Genomic DNA, 13,089 nt, shown 5'->3' on the forward strand with positions numbered 1-13,089 from the left:
TTCCTAACAGCTCTTTGTTTGGGATCTGATATATGTCATTTTTCTGTATAATGTATAATGAATTCTGTATAATGTATAATGGACCGTTTATGCACTGGAAATTCACAGCCCCACCCTGCTGTCAGGATCACAGATCGGGGGCAGATGAGGGGCCAAATATTCCCCCATGTGGGTCCAGGAAGAGGTGGGGCAACCTGCCATGACTAAAACTCCAGTCTGCAGCCCTGCATGAAACCTTCAGTGCATAAACGGTCATGAATTCAATATCTAACATGGCTTTTCCTCCTGATTGGAGATGTCTTTTCTGAGTCTGATACAATTCAAACATGCAAATATTTGGCGAATCTTTAATATTCAATCCTTTCAAGAATTCTCTAGTTGATTGTCCAGAAATTAAAACCATAACCTGAATGATCCTTGCCTGGGATACAAAGGCAATTTCCACACATATATTAAAAAAAAGTGTTAGGCCAGCTGAATGGTATAGCACTAAATCATAGAATCATAGAACCATAGAGTTAGAAGGGGCCATGAAGGCCATCTAGTCCAACCCCCTGCTCAACGCAGGATCAGACCAGATCATATTGTGCTCCCCAACCCCTCCTCACATTTTTGCTGTCCTGCCTTTCTCTGCCTCCTTTTCTCATGTCTTACCCTCCACATCTGCTGCTTGAAATGGCAGAAGAGAGCAACGCCATTTCTATGCATTGTGCATCTGCCTGTCAATCAATTCAGGCAACCAATCACCTTTGCCCATATATTAATGGTCCCGCAATGCCGACTATGTATTTTTTAATTCATACTTCTCCGTTGGTATGCCTATGCATCCAATCATAGATTAGATTACCAGAACCCCTTAATGGATTTTTTAAAAGAAACACTTATGGGATCATGAGTCCTGATGCCTTTAAAAATTAATCTCATTCCTAATTTGAGGGGGGTCTTTAGAGAGGCATGCTTTGGGTTACAACTATGGAAAAAATTCTTCTATTTCTGTCATCACCTGCACACGTGTCCACCTATTAGTTGCTCCTGTCCCTAGGACGTTCCTGTCCCCAGGAGTGCTAGTAGAGAGGTTCAGGAGCCCAGCGAGTGTTGCTGGTTCCTGCTGACCTCAACCAAATGCCTAGCGGAAGAGCTCGATATCAGTTTAAGTAACCATTTCAGTGTTGTCAGTACAGACCTGTAGCTTAGAGGTGACGATAATGCATTGCTTGGAAAGAGACAAAAAGATTCTTGGTTTCAAACATGTTTGTCGTAAAGGGGATGCATCCCACGTTGGAGACGTAAAATGAGTGGACATGTTCGTCTGGAGAGACAGAAAATGACCCTTGCTGCAGTGAGTCAGAATCAGTCATCACTGCCCTTTCCTTCTCTGGGTCAACTGAGAAGTATCAAAACGTTATCATCACTTCATCCTCATTGCCTTGAGGAACCTGAGTGGGTAGACAAGTCTTAATAAAGATGTTCTAAATAAACAAATCAATGAGAAAGTCAGGTAATCTTCCCCAAAAGTCCCATCTTCCAACGCACAAGCTCACACAAGACTAGATATTCTATACTATTGAATAAGGACAGAGGAACACAAATCAACTGCAGAGAATCAACTTCCATCTTGACCTTTCATCCGGAGATGATCCTTGATATTCAGACCCGATCTTATTACAATGATGTAACATTTGGGGAGGAAGATGCAACCCAGCAGACCAGTACTAGAAGCCAACATGGAGAAGACCTGCACTGCTACCAGGTACTTCCCCTTGGTGCTCAGGTAGGTGGGCACAAAGGACACCCAAACACTGCAGAAGACCAGCATGCTGAAGGTGATCAGCTTGGCTTCGTTGAAGCCCCCAGGAAGCTTCCTGGCCAGGAAAGCCACTGTGAAGGAGATGACAGCCAGGAAGCCCATGTAGCCCAGAGTACCATAAAACATGGCCACAGACCCTTCATTGCATTGCAATATGATCTGTCCATGCTGGGAGTGCATGTCGAATTCTGGGAAAGGGGGAGAGATGCCCAGCCAGAGGGCACAGAAGCCAATCTGAACAGTGGAACAAGAAAGAACAATGGACTTTGCCAGAGTCTTCCCCACCCATTTCCTCATCCTGTTCCCTGGCTGGGTGGCCATGAAAGCCACCACCACAGTAATCGTTTTAGCCAACACTGAGGAAACGGCAATTGAGAAGATGGTGCTGAAGGCTGTTTGTCGGAGAAGGCAGGTCACACTCCTGGGCTGGCCGATGAATAGAAGGCAGGAGAGAAAGGAAAGCAGGAGTGAGATGAGGAGAATGAAGCTGAGGTCTCGGTTGTTGGCTTTGACTATCGGCGTGTCCATATTTTTAATGAAGATTGTTAGAATTAGAAGTGTGGCCATGGAGAAGAAGAGGACCAAAACAATGAGGATTATCCCCAAAGTCTCCTCATAAAAAAGGAAAGTCACCTCTTTGGGAATGCACTGAGTGTGGTCTGGGTTGGGATACTGATCTTCTGGGCATTTGGTGCAACGATTTGCATCTGGAAGGGAAAACACAAACTTCAGCATTATATTTATCTAGTTCGTCCACCACAATTTGGACTCCCTTGCATTCCATCGAGCCAAATTCCGAGTCTATTCTGCCTATCGGTTTTGAGATTACTCGTGTGGAATATCACCAAGAGAACCTGAAGGATCAACAAGGAGGCACTCCCCATGTCACTCAATCAGGGTTACCAGTTAGGATGGCGAAAGCTATTCTACGCTCCCCCACAAGAAGCCAGCTGAGTGACCTTGGGCTCTATGCAGCCCTGAAAAAGATGTTCTGACTGAGCAGGAATATCTGGGCTCTCTCAGCTTAAACGCCCTCACAGGGTGTCTGTTGTGGGGAGAGGAAAGGGAAGGCGACTGTAAGCCACTTTGAGCCTCCTTCGGGTAGAGAAAAGCGGCATATGATAACCAACACTACTTATTTTTCCTCGTCTTTCTTTTGAAAATTGTAAAATAGGGCATGAAATTCTAGAATAATGCTGAGAACATTTTAAAAAACTGACCCATCGCTCCATAGCCAGGAGCTCCATCACCCACCTTCCTGAGAGGAGATGGTTCCTTCCCCACACAGAGAACAGTCAAAGCAGCAAATGGGCTTCCCTTCCAGGGCCACCTTCACATATCCAGGGAGGCAGCTGTTGGTGCACCTGGAATCAGGCATCCTCTGCAGACAGAGACAAGGAGCGTTATCCGGGGAAAGGAGATCTCATTCACTGGGGAAGGACAATTTTGTAAGATTTATGAAGGCGGATATGATGAAATGGTCCATTCCACGCACTTATCGCTGGCAACTGTTGATAACTGTTGTCGAAAATGAAAGGCTCAGAAGATTCTCAAGCAGGTTTCATGGATTACACTGAATAGATGTTTAGACCTTACACAACCAATCTCCCCACCTCCTTATACCAGGGGGGCCACACAATAGCAGCCTGATCCATCGACAGCTTCATCTCCCCCGAGGCCTCTCTTTCGATGCTCCCAACTTTGATGCTCCGGAAGGAAAGATTGCGCAAGATGATCATGTTCACAATGTCCAAGTTGGTTTCAAGGGCCCCATTTTCACCCAGATCGATTCCACCCACAGAAGAGTTTTGAAACTGGTAGCGTCTCAGGAAAGGATGAAGCTAGAACCACAGAGAGGACAACACTCTTTAGAAGACAGAAGACTCTTCTACGTACTCGTTGCAACTTGATACATTTGCAGCTTGATAAAATCAGAGTCATGAGCTTTCGAATGCAAACAGTCTTCCTCACACGATGATGACAAGTTGGTTCTTATATGCCGCTTTTCTCTACCCAAAGGAGTGACAAATCAGACACCCTGTGAGGGAGGTGAAGCTGAGAGAGTCCTGATATTCCTGCTCGGTCAGAACAGCTTTATCAGTGCTGTGGCGAGCCCAAACTGGGTTCGATTCACTCCCAACCACTTGTAAGCTGCCGGGTGATCTTGAGTGAGTCACAGCCCTGTTAGAAGCTGTTCTCAGAGAGCAGAAACATCAGGGCTCTCTCCTGCCTGTTGTGGGAGGAGGAAGGGAAGGCAATTGTATGCTGCTTAGAAACTTATAGCAGGTACTGGATGTGCCTGAGACATTTCCTAAGGGCTGTGTGACAAACAACTTAGCCTAGATGCACAATAATCCTTTCAAAGAGAAACTGCTGATTGGGATTCTTCATTCAGGGGGTAATGGATACCTGCCAAGGCTGGATTCGTTCATGTTCTCCTCTTCTTCCTCCAGCCCTTGTTGTCCTCTCAGACCTGGAGGAGTAGGCATCATGTAATGCTTGTGCTACTGCCTGGATGGAGGAGTAAACATTGCAGGCCCTGGGGGGCAGGAGTTCTTTGAGGACCTCCCAGGGCCTGTCTTGCAGCCCCTCTTTCTCTCCGTATCTCCGGCCCCCTCTCCCAGACAAAAGGGGCTTTGAATAGACAGGATTAAATCCTTTTTCCATAAATTCATCAACAAGAGGGTGACATGCTTGTGAATAGAGAGACATCTTTCTTTTCTGTGTCTGGGTCTTGACGGAGAGAGATCCATGCATAGGGAACAGCTCCATGGGGGGGCAACATGACAAGCTATACAGATTGTCCAGTAAAAGAGTTGTGATCCAAATTTTACCAAGTCTGACATCCATGGTATTTTCAATAAGTATAATTAGATTTTCAAGATATATTAAGAGGAAATAATTTCCGTAGAACACAAATACTTTAACTTGGTCTTGACGGAGGAATGAACTCAAGCGCTGCCTTCTTTCTATTGACCAAGAATTTGAATAAAAGCCCTCAATGGACATCATCTCTTCAAAGGCAACGCAGATGCCGCTCCTGAGCATGAGAGGGGTCAAGGTGCCTTTGAATTTTTCCCCGCTGTCAGAATCTGAAGCAAGGAGACCAACCCACGTCCATCGGAAATGCAGGAGCAGCCTGACAATTCCCCGATATTCGGCTTCTTCCGTGGGAACCAGTTGGTAAAAAAAAGGAAACTGACTTTTATCCTTAGAAACAATCAAATCCGAATCATGACTGACCTAATGGGGGAAAGGACACATTCTGAATTCATCACAATCAATAAGTGTCAATCAAAAGCAAAGTATCTCATACAGTTTTATGATGATGATCCAAAAAAACAAACTCTTCAACGGTAGGGATCACTTTCAGCCCAGACCCTTTCTGAGAGATTTCTCCCTCTGTGGGGATCTATTTCAGTGGGGGGAAGGATCTGACCTTCCAGCATCCAAAGTGGAGGTGGGATTCTGCCCTACGGTTGAACTCCTCCCCTAACAACGCAAGACTTGCAACCCTCACCAGATCATTGATCAAGAATCCCTGGAAACAACATTGAAGTTTTTATTAGGAAAAGTTCCCTTCTGTGTACTTAGAATCAATACAAATTACATTGATATACAAATTTCTTCCTCACAAAATATCTTTAGCTCTAAAGGGGTCTTCCAAATATTATCCCTTTCTGCAGAGAGAGTTCCACTTTGTCTCCCTGCTGCTTCCCAAGTCAAAAAAGTATGTTCCGAAATCTCGTAAAATCATCTACAGCGGGATGCAGATGGAACATAAGAGGACCTGAATCTTCTCTCACAACTCTTCTCTCAACTCTTTGGAAAGTTAGTTTTCATCTGTACCAGAAACATTTTGATGTCCAAACATGTTTCTTCGGAGACACTTCCCCGTCGTTGGTTCATACCTGGGGGATTTTGTAGGTGCTCAAGAGTGTTGAAATGTCAGTGGAGATGACAGAATGAGATGCTTCAAGAACAGCCAAGAGATGATTCTGCCTGCCACATTTGTAGTTTGGAACAGTCTTCTGGGCAGAGTTTAGCAGGTCTATCAAAGCTCCATAGCTCAGCCAGGGATGCACAGTGTTATCATAGATGGTGTAGCCCAGGGTGATATTTTTCGGTAAGAGCCTGGGATTCTGGTTGACCTCTTGAATGGCTAAAGAGAAGGCAAGGAGGTGCCATTGCATCGATAATTCCCTGAAAAAAGGGCACATATACAAATATACACATTGTCTAGGGAGTCGATAACCTTGGTCCTTGCTGAAGCCTTACCTAGTATGGGCAGAAGGGGTTCTGATGGTTTGCAGTGATGATCACACTAACTGGGTTAATTGGTGGCAGCCAGGAATTGGCAACACCCCGACATACCGCTCATCTCACCCCACATGACTTTGACCCCGGCCAGGGGCTTCCCCGCCACCTGCCTGACTCAGGCACGGGGGAGCTGTAGAACAGGGGAACACAGATATCTCCGGGTTTCCGGTAGGGAGCCAGGGCTCCAATGGGACCTCTGCCATTGCAAGGCCGGGTGTCAGCAGACAGTCCAGGTTCTGCGGCAGGAACCGTAATGGGCCTTTGCAATGCACTACCATCCAGCACCCTTGTGTGCCTGCTGTGCAACTAGACACATGGGGGACACGGCCGCAGGACATTACCGCATGTGATGGAAAGAAACTCTGAACCACGTCTTCCCAACGGAAACATCAGTGGGCAGCCCGATGATATACCCTCAGTGCGGAATTGGCCCTAGTGGTTCTCCAGGATTTCAGGCTGAACTCTCTCATGTCATAGGCTGCCTGGTCCTTTATAACTGGAGATGCCAGGGATTGAACCTGGGCACTTCTGAATGCAAAGCAGAGGCTCCTACACTAAGCCACATTCCCTGCCTGTCCTGGTGCCTAGACAGGGTATTTTCCAGTGCCCTTAGGGGCAGTCTCCCAGTGCTGAGGTACCTGTCGAAATGCAGTATCTTCTTACTATAATGGTTGCAGCGTTGATATTTTTTACAGTCAGGCATAGAAGGGCTGCCCAGCCAATCAAAGGGAGATTGAAATTTCAACTGAAACATCTTCTCTCAAATAACAACTGGGAATCTGATGTTATCAGATTCTGATGTTATCCTTTGAAGAAAGGCATCCCTTCTCTTGATTCCAAGAGAAGGGATGGGGCTTTCCTCCTTCCCCCACTTATTCCACAAGGACACTCATGGGATCCTTGTTTTCTCTTGGAGGAACAATGCTTACAAATCACCCTGCTGGGGCTCTTGGCTGGTTGTTCATTTTGGTGTTCAGAGACCTGAGAATTCGGTGCTGAGCTCACCAAATCAATGAGCTCACCTTACCTTCTCTGCCACTTGGAGAGTCCGAAGTACGATGCTTCACCCCCAGACTCTTGGCAGTGGAAAACAGCCAAATTGGCTCACTTCACAGTTGCAGGAGACAGAAGCAAACGGCTTCTGAAATCTGGGAATAAGAAAGAACCCAGAATTCTATCCCATCACATACATTGGAAAACCCCCCAAGGACTGACTTACCCTTTCTGATTTAAAAAGGGAGGCTCCGTGAAGGTTGGCGATGGAAGTTTCTCATACACAAAAGTGGCGAGCCCGGCAATGACGATGTCTCCTGTCCGGAAAATATAATATGGTTCAAACTCACCCATAGTCCCGGTGAATGGGCATTTGAAACTCACCCCCCTGCAGGCTGGAAGAAGCGGCAAGAAAAGCCAAATCAAGACCATTCTCTGCCTGTGTGCACCTTTTCCCCTTTTCCCTCCCAGGAGCCAGCTCTCAGAGACTGACAGAAGGAGGTGCCCCTAATAAGACTGGGGCTGTTATCACTTGAGCAGTCCTGCCCTGTCTTTATCAGACTGAACGGGAAGTATGGCAAGGCTCAAACCGACACAGTGTTCCCTCCCGCCAGACAACCCCTGAACAAATTGGGAGAAAAGTGTTTTATGCACCAGACTTTCCTGGCCTGTTGCAAGACATTGCATCACCCTGCCGTTGGTCCTCATGTTTACATTACTGGTTTCGGAGTGAACTTTCGAGAAATCCCAGGAGCTTTGCTGATCTACAGAAGAAATCACCATGATATGGATAATTATAAGGGACAGAATCTGCCCTGGCCTGGACTCTGTGTTTGACCACCTGTGCAGACAGGGAGAAAACATGTTTCCAAGAAGAGGCAACTGAGTTAGGCCTAACTTTCCAGGAAAAACAACTTTCAGAAGAGGTTGGCATGGAAGAAGCTCTGACCAGGGAAACGGGAGACTGGGTTCAGACCCAGGGGTCCTTTGCTTTCCCACTGGCTGCCACAACAACCACACCAGGCAACAGTAGAGTCGTGACCCCACAACCAGCGTTCAACTTGAGCATCCATCAGGCAGAGGGGCTTAGTGCTGCTGGGGGAAGGAGGACCCTTTTTAACACAAGATCTCCCCAGGGATGCCCAGTTGCCACCTTGAGGAACAGATCAGGGAGATCCGAAGTCTAATCAGACTTAAGCACAAAGTGTTCCTTAAACTAAGGTGACCCGATTTTAACATTGGTAAAGTGGGACACCATTGACCGGGGGGGTTCTTGATTAAAAATTTGGTCTATTGTTGTTGTTAGGTGCAAAGTCGTGTCCGACGCATCGCCACCCCATGGACAATGATCCTCCAGGCCTTCCTGTCCTTTACCATTTCTCAAAGTCTTTGCACCAACTGCTTCAGTAACTCCATCCAGCCACCTTATTCTCTGTAGTCCCCTTCTTCTTTTGCCCTCAGTCGCTTCCAGCATTAGGCTCTTCTCCAGGGAGTCCTTCCTTCTCATGAGGTGGCCAAAGTATTTGAGTTTCATCTTCAGGATCTGGCCTTCTAAGGAGCAGGCAGGGCTGATCTCTTCTAGGTCTGACCAGTTTGTTCACCTTGCAGTCCAAGGGACTCGCAAGAGTCTTCTCCAGCACCAGAGTTCAAAAGCCTCAGTTCATTGACGCTCAGCCTTCCTTATGGTCCAACTTTCACAGCCATACATTGCAACTGGGAATACCATAGCCTTGACTAAACACACTTTTGTTGGCAGGGTGATGTCTCTGCTTTTTAGGATGCTGTCTAGATTTGCCATAGCTTTCCTCCCCAGGAGCAAGTGTCTTTTAATTTCTTTGATGCAGTCCCCATCTGCAGTGATCTTAGAGCCCAGGAAAATAAAACCTGTCACTATCTCCATTTCTTCCCCATCTATTTGCCAGGAATTGAGAGGGCCAGATGCCATGATCTTCATTTTCTTGATGTTGAGTTTCAAGCCAACTTTTGCACTCTCCTTCACCCGCATCAAAAGGCTCTTTAGATCTATATGGAGCAACACAAAAATTTCATAGAACGCAAAAATAGTATTGTAATATATATTTTTCAATTTCAACATAAGTACAATTTGCCAGGTGCCCTCAGATGTCCCTCCAAAAGTGGGACAATCTTACCTTACCTTAAACTCATGATGATCACACTTTCTTTTCTTCCTACAACCTACTCAATAGTTTATACATCCAATCTCAATACAGTCACACTTCTTAATGAATTCTATATGTTCTCAAGTTTTCTTTAAGAGATTTAACTTTATTAATTTAAGCGAGGCTTTCTCAACTTTCTTACCATTGAGAACCCCCTGAGACATTCCTCATGCTTCAAGAACCCCAGAAGTGGAACGATTATGCAGAATGTGGTTGGGAAGCATAGCTGTGGACATGCCCACCCCAGGCTCCTCCTCTCCCCACCCCTTCCAGGGCCATCATTAGTCATTGGGGTTGTCAACATGACCATATATGGTCATATCACATGATAAATGTTCAACTAATATTTAAAATATATATTTAAATTATGAATTTTGGAAACCTTTCCAGGGTCAAAAGAAACCTCAGGGTTTCAGAAACCCCTACTTGAAAAAGCCTGATATAAGCAGATCATTTTGTCAAATCTCTCCAATTAGGGGGTGTGGCTAAAGATGTCGTCCTGAGGGGATTGCAGTGCAATCACTGGAGCCTGACAGGGGTCAATTGTGGAAGCAAATGGCAGAAAAGAGGAGGGATACGCAAACCCCACCTCATTTGTTCTACCCAGGAAGTCCTAGTGAACTCTTGGGGCCGTCTCCAATCCTTTAGGGGGTTTATCTCCCCGGATTACAGGCTGTCAGCGTTTCAGGTCAAGAGGATGACCGCCATATTCTATCTTGGACTATTTTTCTTTCTTTCTCTCTTAAAAGAAACTGCTTTAACCCTCCACAACAATTTATTTAGTGCAAGTGAACACTGCAAGTGACTGAGTGGAGGACAGCATCTGGCAGCCTCAACGAAAGCTATTAATCAACACTTCAATAAATAACAGCAAGTATTCTCTCCGAGCCACTTTTCGCTTCTCTCTTTCCCTCCCCCTCGCTCTGCCCGAGTAGCCACCTTGATTCGGGGCAGGCTAATTTTCTTAAGTAGAAGAAGAGGATTTAGATTAGCTAGTAATAGCTTTTTTGCAATTGTTTTGGTTTCTGGAGATAAGAGATAAGAGCCATGACTGGGAAGATCCCACGAGAACTCTGCTCCAGGATGAGACTATTGGCTTCACTGACTTCAAAACGTCATCTACTAGTGCCAGGAAATCTTGATGTGCGACCAGCTCTTAAAGGACACCTTATTTGGCTATACTAAATTCAACTTGCTGACCTCTACTGGCTATTTGCAAAATTGTCTGAGATTGGTTGCTGATTTATAAGCCTAAAACATGTCTATGTTAAAAAGAATGGCCCATCTAATAGAGAAACAAACCCAAGATTTGAAAGCATTTACAGAAGGTTTGCTTAAGAATATTTTCAAGGAGATCCAAGACGGCAAGGAAGAAGAAGACCAGGATAGGAGGAGTCCCACTGTCCTGACCTTTGGAGAAGTGCACGAAGTTTAATTATTCCCAAGGGCTTTTCTGCCTAAATCCATAAAACTGTGCTATAGTGAAATGGCCAGAAAGGGACTTTGGTAAAGGGATTCTGACCTGCCCCACTGACCTGCTCTCCATCTTTCCAGACTAAGTAGCTTCTGCTCCTCTTCGTGTATCATGTTCAAAAGCTCCTGCTCCCTTTCAGCTCTGGCTGAGATTTCTTCTGGTTTTCATCTCTCTATAGTCCATATTTTATGTGCTCTAGTTTTTCCTTGTTTTTGCCCTCCGTGGAATCCACAGAAACCTTCTGCAGCACTAGAGTTCAAACAAATGAACTCTCCTCTGACCTGATTTTTCATCATCCAACTTTCCCAGCCATAATTGTCTATTGGAAATATGATAGATAGAACTAATCTACATTTGGTAATCAGGGTTGTGTCCTTGGTTTTTCATACTCTATTCAAGATTTAAAGACAGGGCGGAGTCGGTGGTGGGCAATTCCATGAAGGATCCATCTTTGCGTATGTCAAGTGTCAAACCCTCTTGTCAACCCCTCCTGGCTGCTTTGCGGAGCTGACAAGTTTGAGACTTCTGGAACTTGGCTTATCCTCTTGGACTGTGAACTCTTATAACCTCTTGCCTGTGAGTCTAAGTGTTTATATAGAGATATTATACATGTCTTGATTTTCTTCACTGATAGTATTAACTTACGTATTTGTGCACCTTTGAAATCATTATCAAATGGCTTTTTTACAACCCTTGGTCTGATTCTTGGAGGAGCTACAACCTCCCCCAGTGTCTTCTTAGTGTTGTGTCTTGTTAAGGTCTCTCTGTCCCGAATTGGGTTGGAGACAAATTGTTTATTTCCTTGACAGGCTCAAGAACTATATCTGATTTTATGAACTTAGGCAGATTGTGAGTGGGTGGGCAGGTAGTTGTGAGTTCCTGCATTCTGCAGGGGATTGGACTAGATGACCTGGAAGTCCCTTCCAACTCCATGATTCTATGATTGTAAGATAAGAGGCTTAATTTTTGAGCTTAGCCAAGCCAGGCCAGATGCCATCTTCAAGTTGCTCTCTGCAGTAGGTTTTGAATGACAGCCTGTGTGTGACCCAAGTGCCTCCTGACTGTATTGTTCTTCCTAAACCCCATTGTGTTACTGATTCAGTGGACTGGCACAAACCTGTTAATAATAATAATAATAATAATAATAATAATAATAATAATAATAAGAAGAAGAAGAAGAAGAAGAAGAAGAAGAAGAAGAAGAAGAAGAGTTCTTCCTGCTTTTCTCTATCTGAAGGAGGCTCAAAGCGGCTTATAATCGCCTTCCCTTTCCCCACAACAGACTCCCTGTGAGGAGGGTGAAACTGAGAGAGCCCTTATATCACTGCTAGGTCAGAACAGTTTTATCAGTGCTGTGGCGAGTCACCCAGCTGGTTGCATGTGGGGGAGCGCAGAATCGAACCCGGCTCGCCAGATTAGAAGTCCGCACTCCTAACCCCTATGCCAAACTGGCTTTCGTTTGCCCAGGGGCTCCTAGGCAGATCTATTTATCATTCATATTAATCATACTTGGCCCTTTTGCCAAGGGAAATCTCTTCCCCAAACACAAGCAGCTAGACCCATTGAGACATGTTGGCTCCCCTTTCTTAGACCTAGTATAACGCCTTTGTCTAAACCCATCACCGGCCATCTCTGGACCTGGCCACAGCATTGCTCAACACATTGCCCCATGGGAAATCCCATCATCAGAGTCCTGTCACTTACCCCAAAAGCCCTATGCAAATTGTGGCTTCACACAACCACTCTGAGTGCCTTCCAACTCATGACCCATTGGAACCTCCCTTCATGCTAGCTCATGTTGCTGCTCTCTGACTATCCAACCACCAGGAACGGTAATTATATGGAACCATCTTCTTCCTCACTCTAGTTTTCTCTATCTGGCTGTTTGTCGGGAATGTTAGTTGTATTGTGTGTTTTTTTTTCTTATTAATAAAGACTATTATTATTATTATTACCATTTAACAACATTGTCTGCCTTGAGTTTGGTAAAGGGGTAATCGACCTTGTAGGCACAGATAAAATTGGTCCTTACCCGTTACTCACCCTCTCGCTGCTCAGCTGATTTCCTATGGCTTAATATACGTGTCACAGGACACGTGTAAGTGCGGTTCGGGTAACAGGAAGAGCTGGTTGATGAGGTAAAAGGCATCAGTGCACCTGGCAGTAGTGACCAAGTGATTTTGGACTTTATGATCTCGGGGAAGGGAAAAGCTTTGTGTCACACTTTAGAGGCTGGACTTCAGGAGAGCAAATTTTAACAAACTTAAAGTTATGTTGGGTAGAATCCCATGGTCAGGAAAACGTAAGGAGATAGA

At 45.4% G+C, this 13,089-nt stretch overlaps 1 protein-coding gene across 1 annotated transcript; it reads right to left on the reverse strand.

The window, feature by feature from the left end:
• Positions 1-1,603: 1,603 nt before the first annotated feature.
• On the reverse strand, positions 1,604-7,474 carry LOC143833871 (vomeronasal type-2 receptor 26-like). The gene is made up of 6 exons (XM_077330097.1): positions 7,347-7,474; positions 6,182-6,237; positions 5,719-5,969; positions 3,421-3,648; positions 3,062-3,188; positions 1,604-2,514 (listed from the first exon to the last, which is right to left on the reverse strand). Exons 1-6 carry the CDS (start codon positions 7,472-7,474, stop codon positions 1,604-1,606), a joined length of 1,701 nt encoding a protein of 566 aa, XP_077186212.1.
• Between the last annotated feature and the right edge of the window lie 5,615 nt (positions 7,475-13,089).

Source organism: Paroedura picta, chromosome 3, assembly GCF_049243985.1.
Source record: "Paroedura picta isolate Pp20150507F chromosome 3, Ppicta_v3.0, whole genome shotgun sequence".
Classification (NCBI taxonomy): Eukaryota; Metazoa; Chordata; class Lepidosauria; order Squamata; family Gekkonidae; genus Paroedura; species Paroedura picta.

What these genes read in the sequence shown, in the direction of transcription:
- LOC143833871 (XM_077330097.1), bottom strand. Translation starts at nt 7,474, where the DNA reads ATGGGTGAGTTTGAACCATATTATATTTTCCGGACAGGAGACATCGTC. An exon ending in GCACCTACAAAATCCCCCAG is followed by an intron (nt 3,649 to 5,718) that starts GTATGAACCAAC and finishes CTGTGGTTCTAG; the next exon opens with CTTCATCCTTTCCTGAGACG. An exon ending in AACCATCTCCTCTCAGGAAG is followed by an intron (nt 2,515 to 3,061) that starts GTGGGTGATGGA and finishes TTTCCCTTCCAG; the next exon opens with ATGCAAATCGTTGCACCAAA.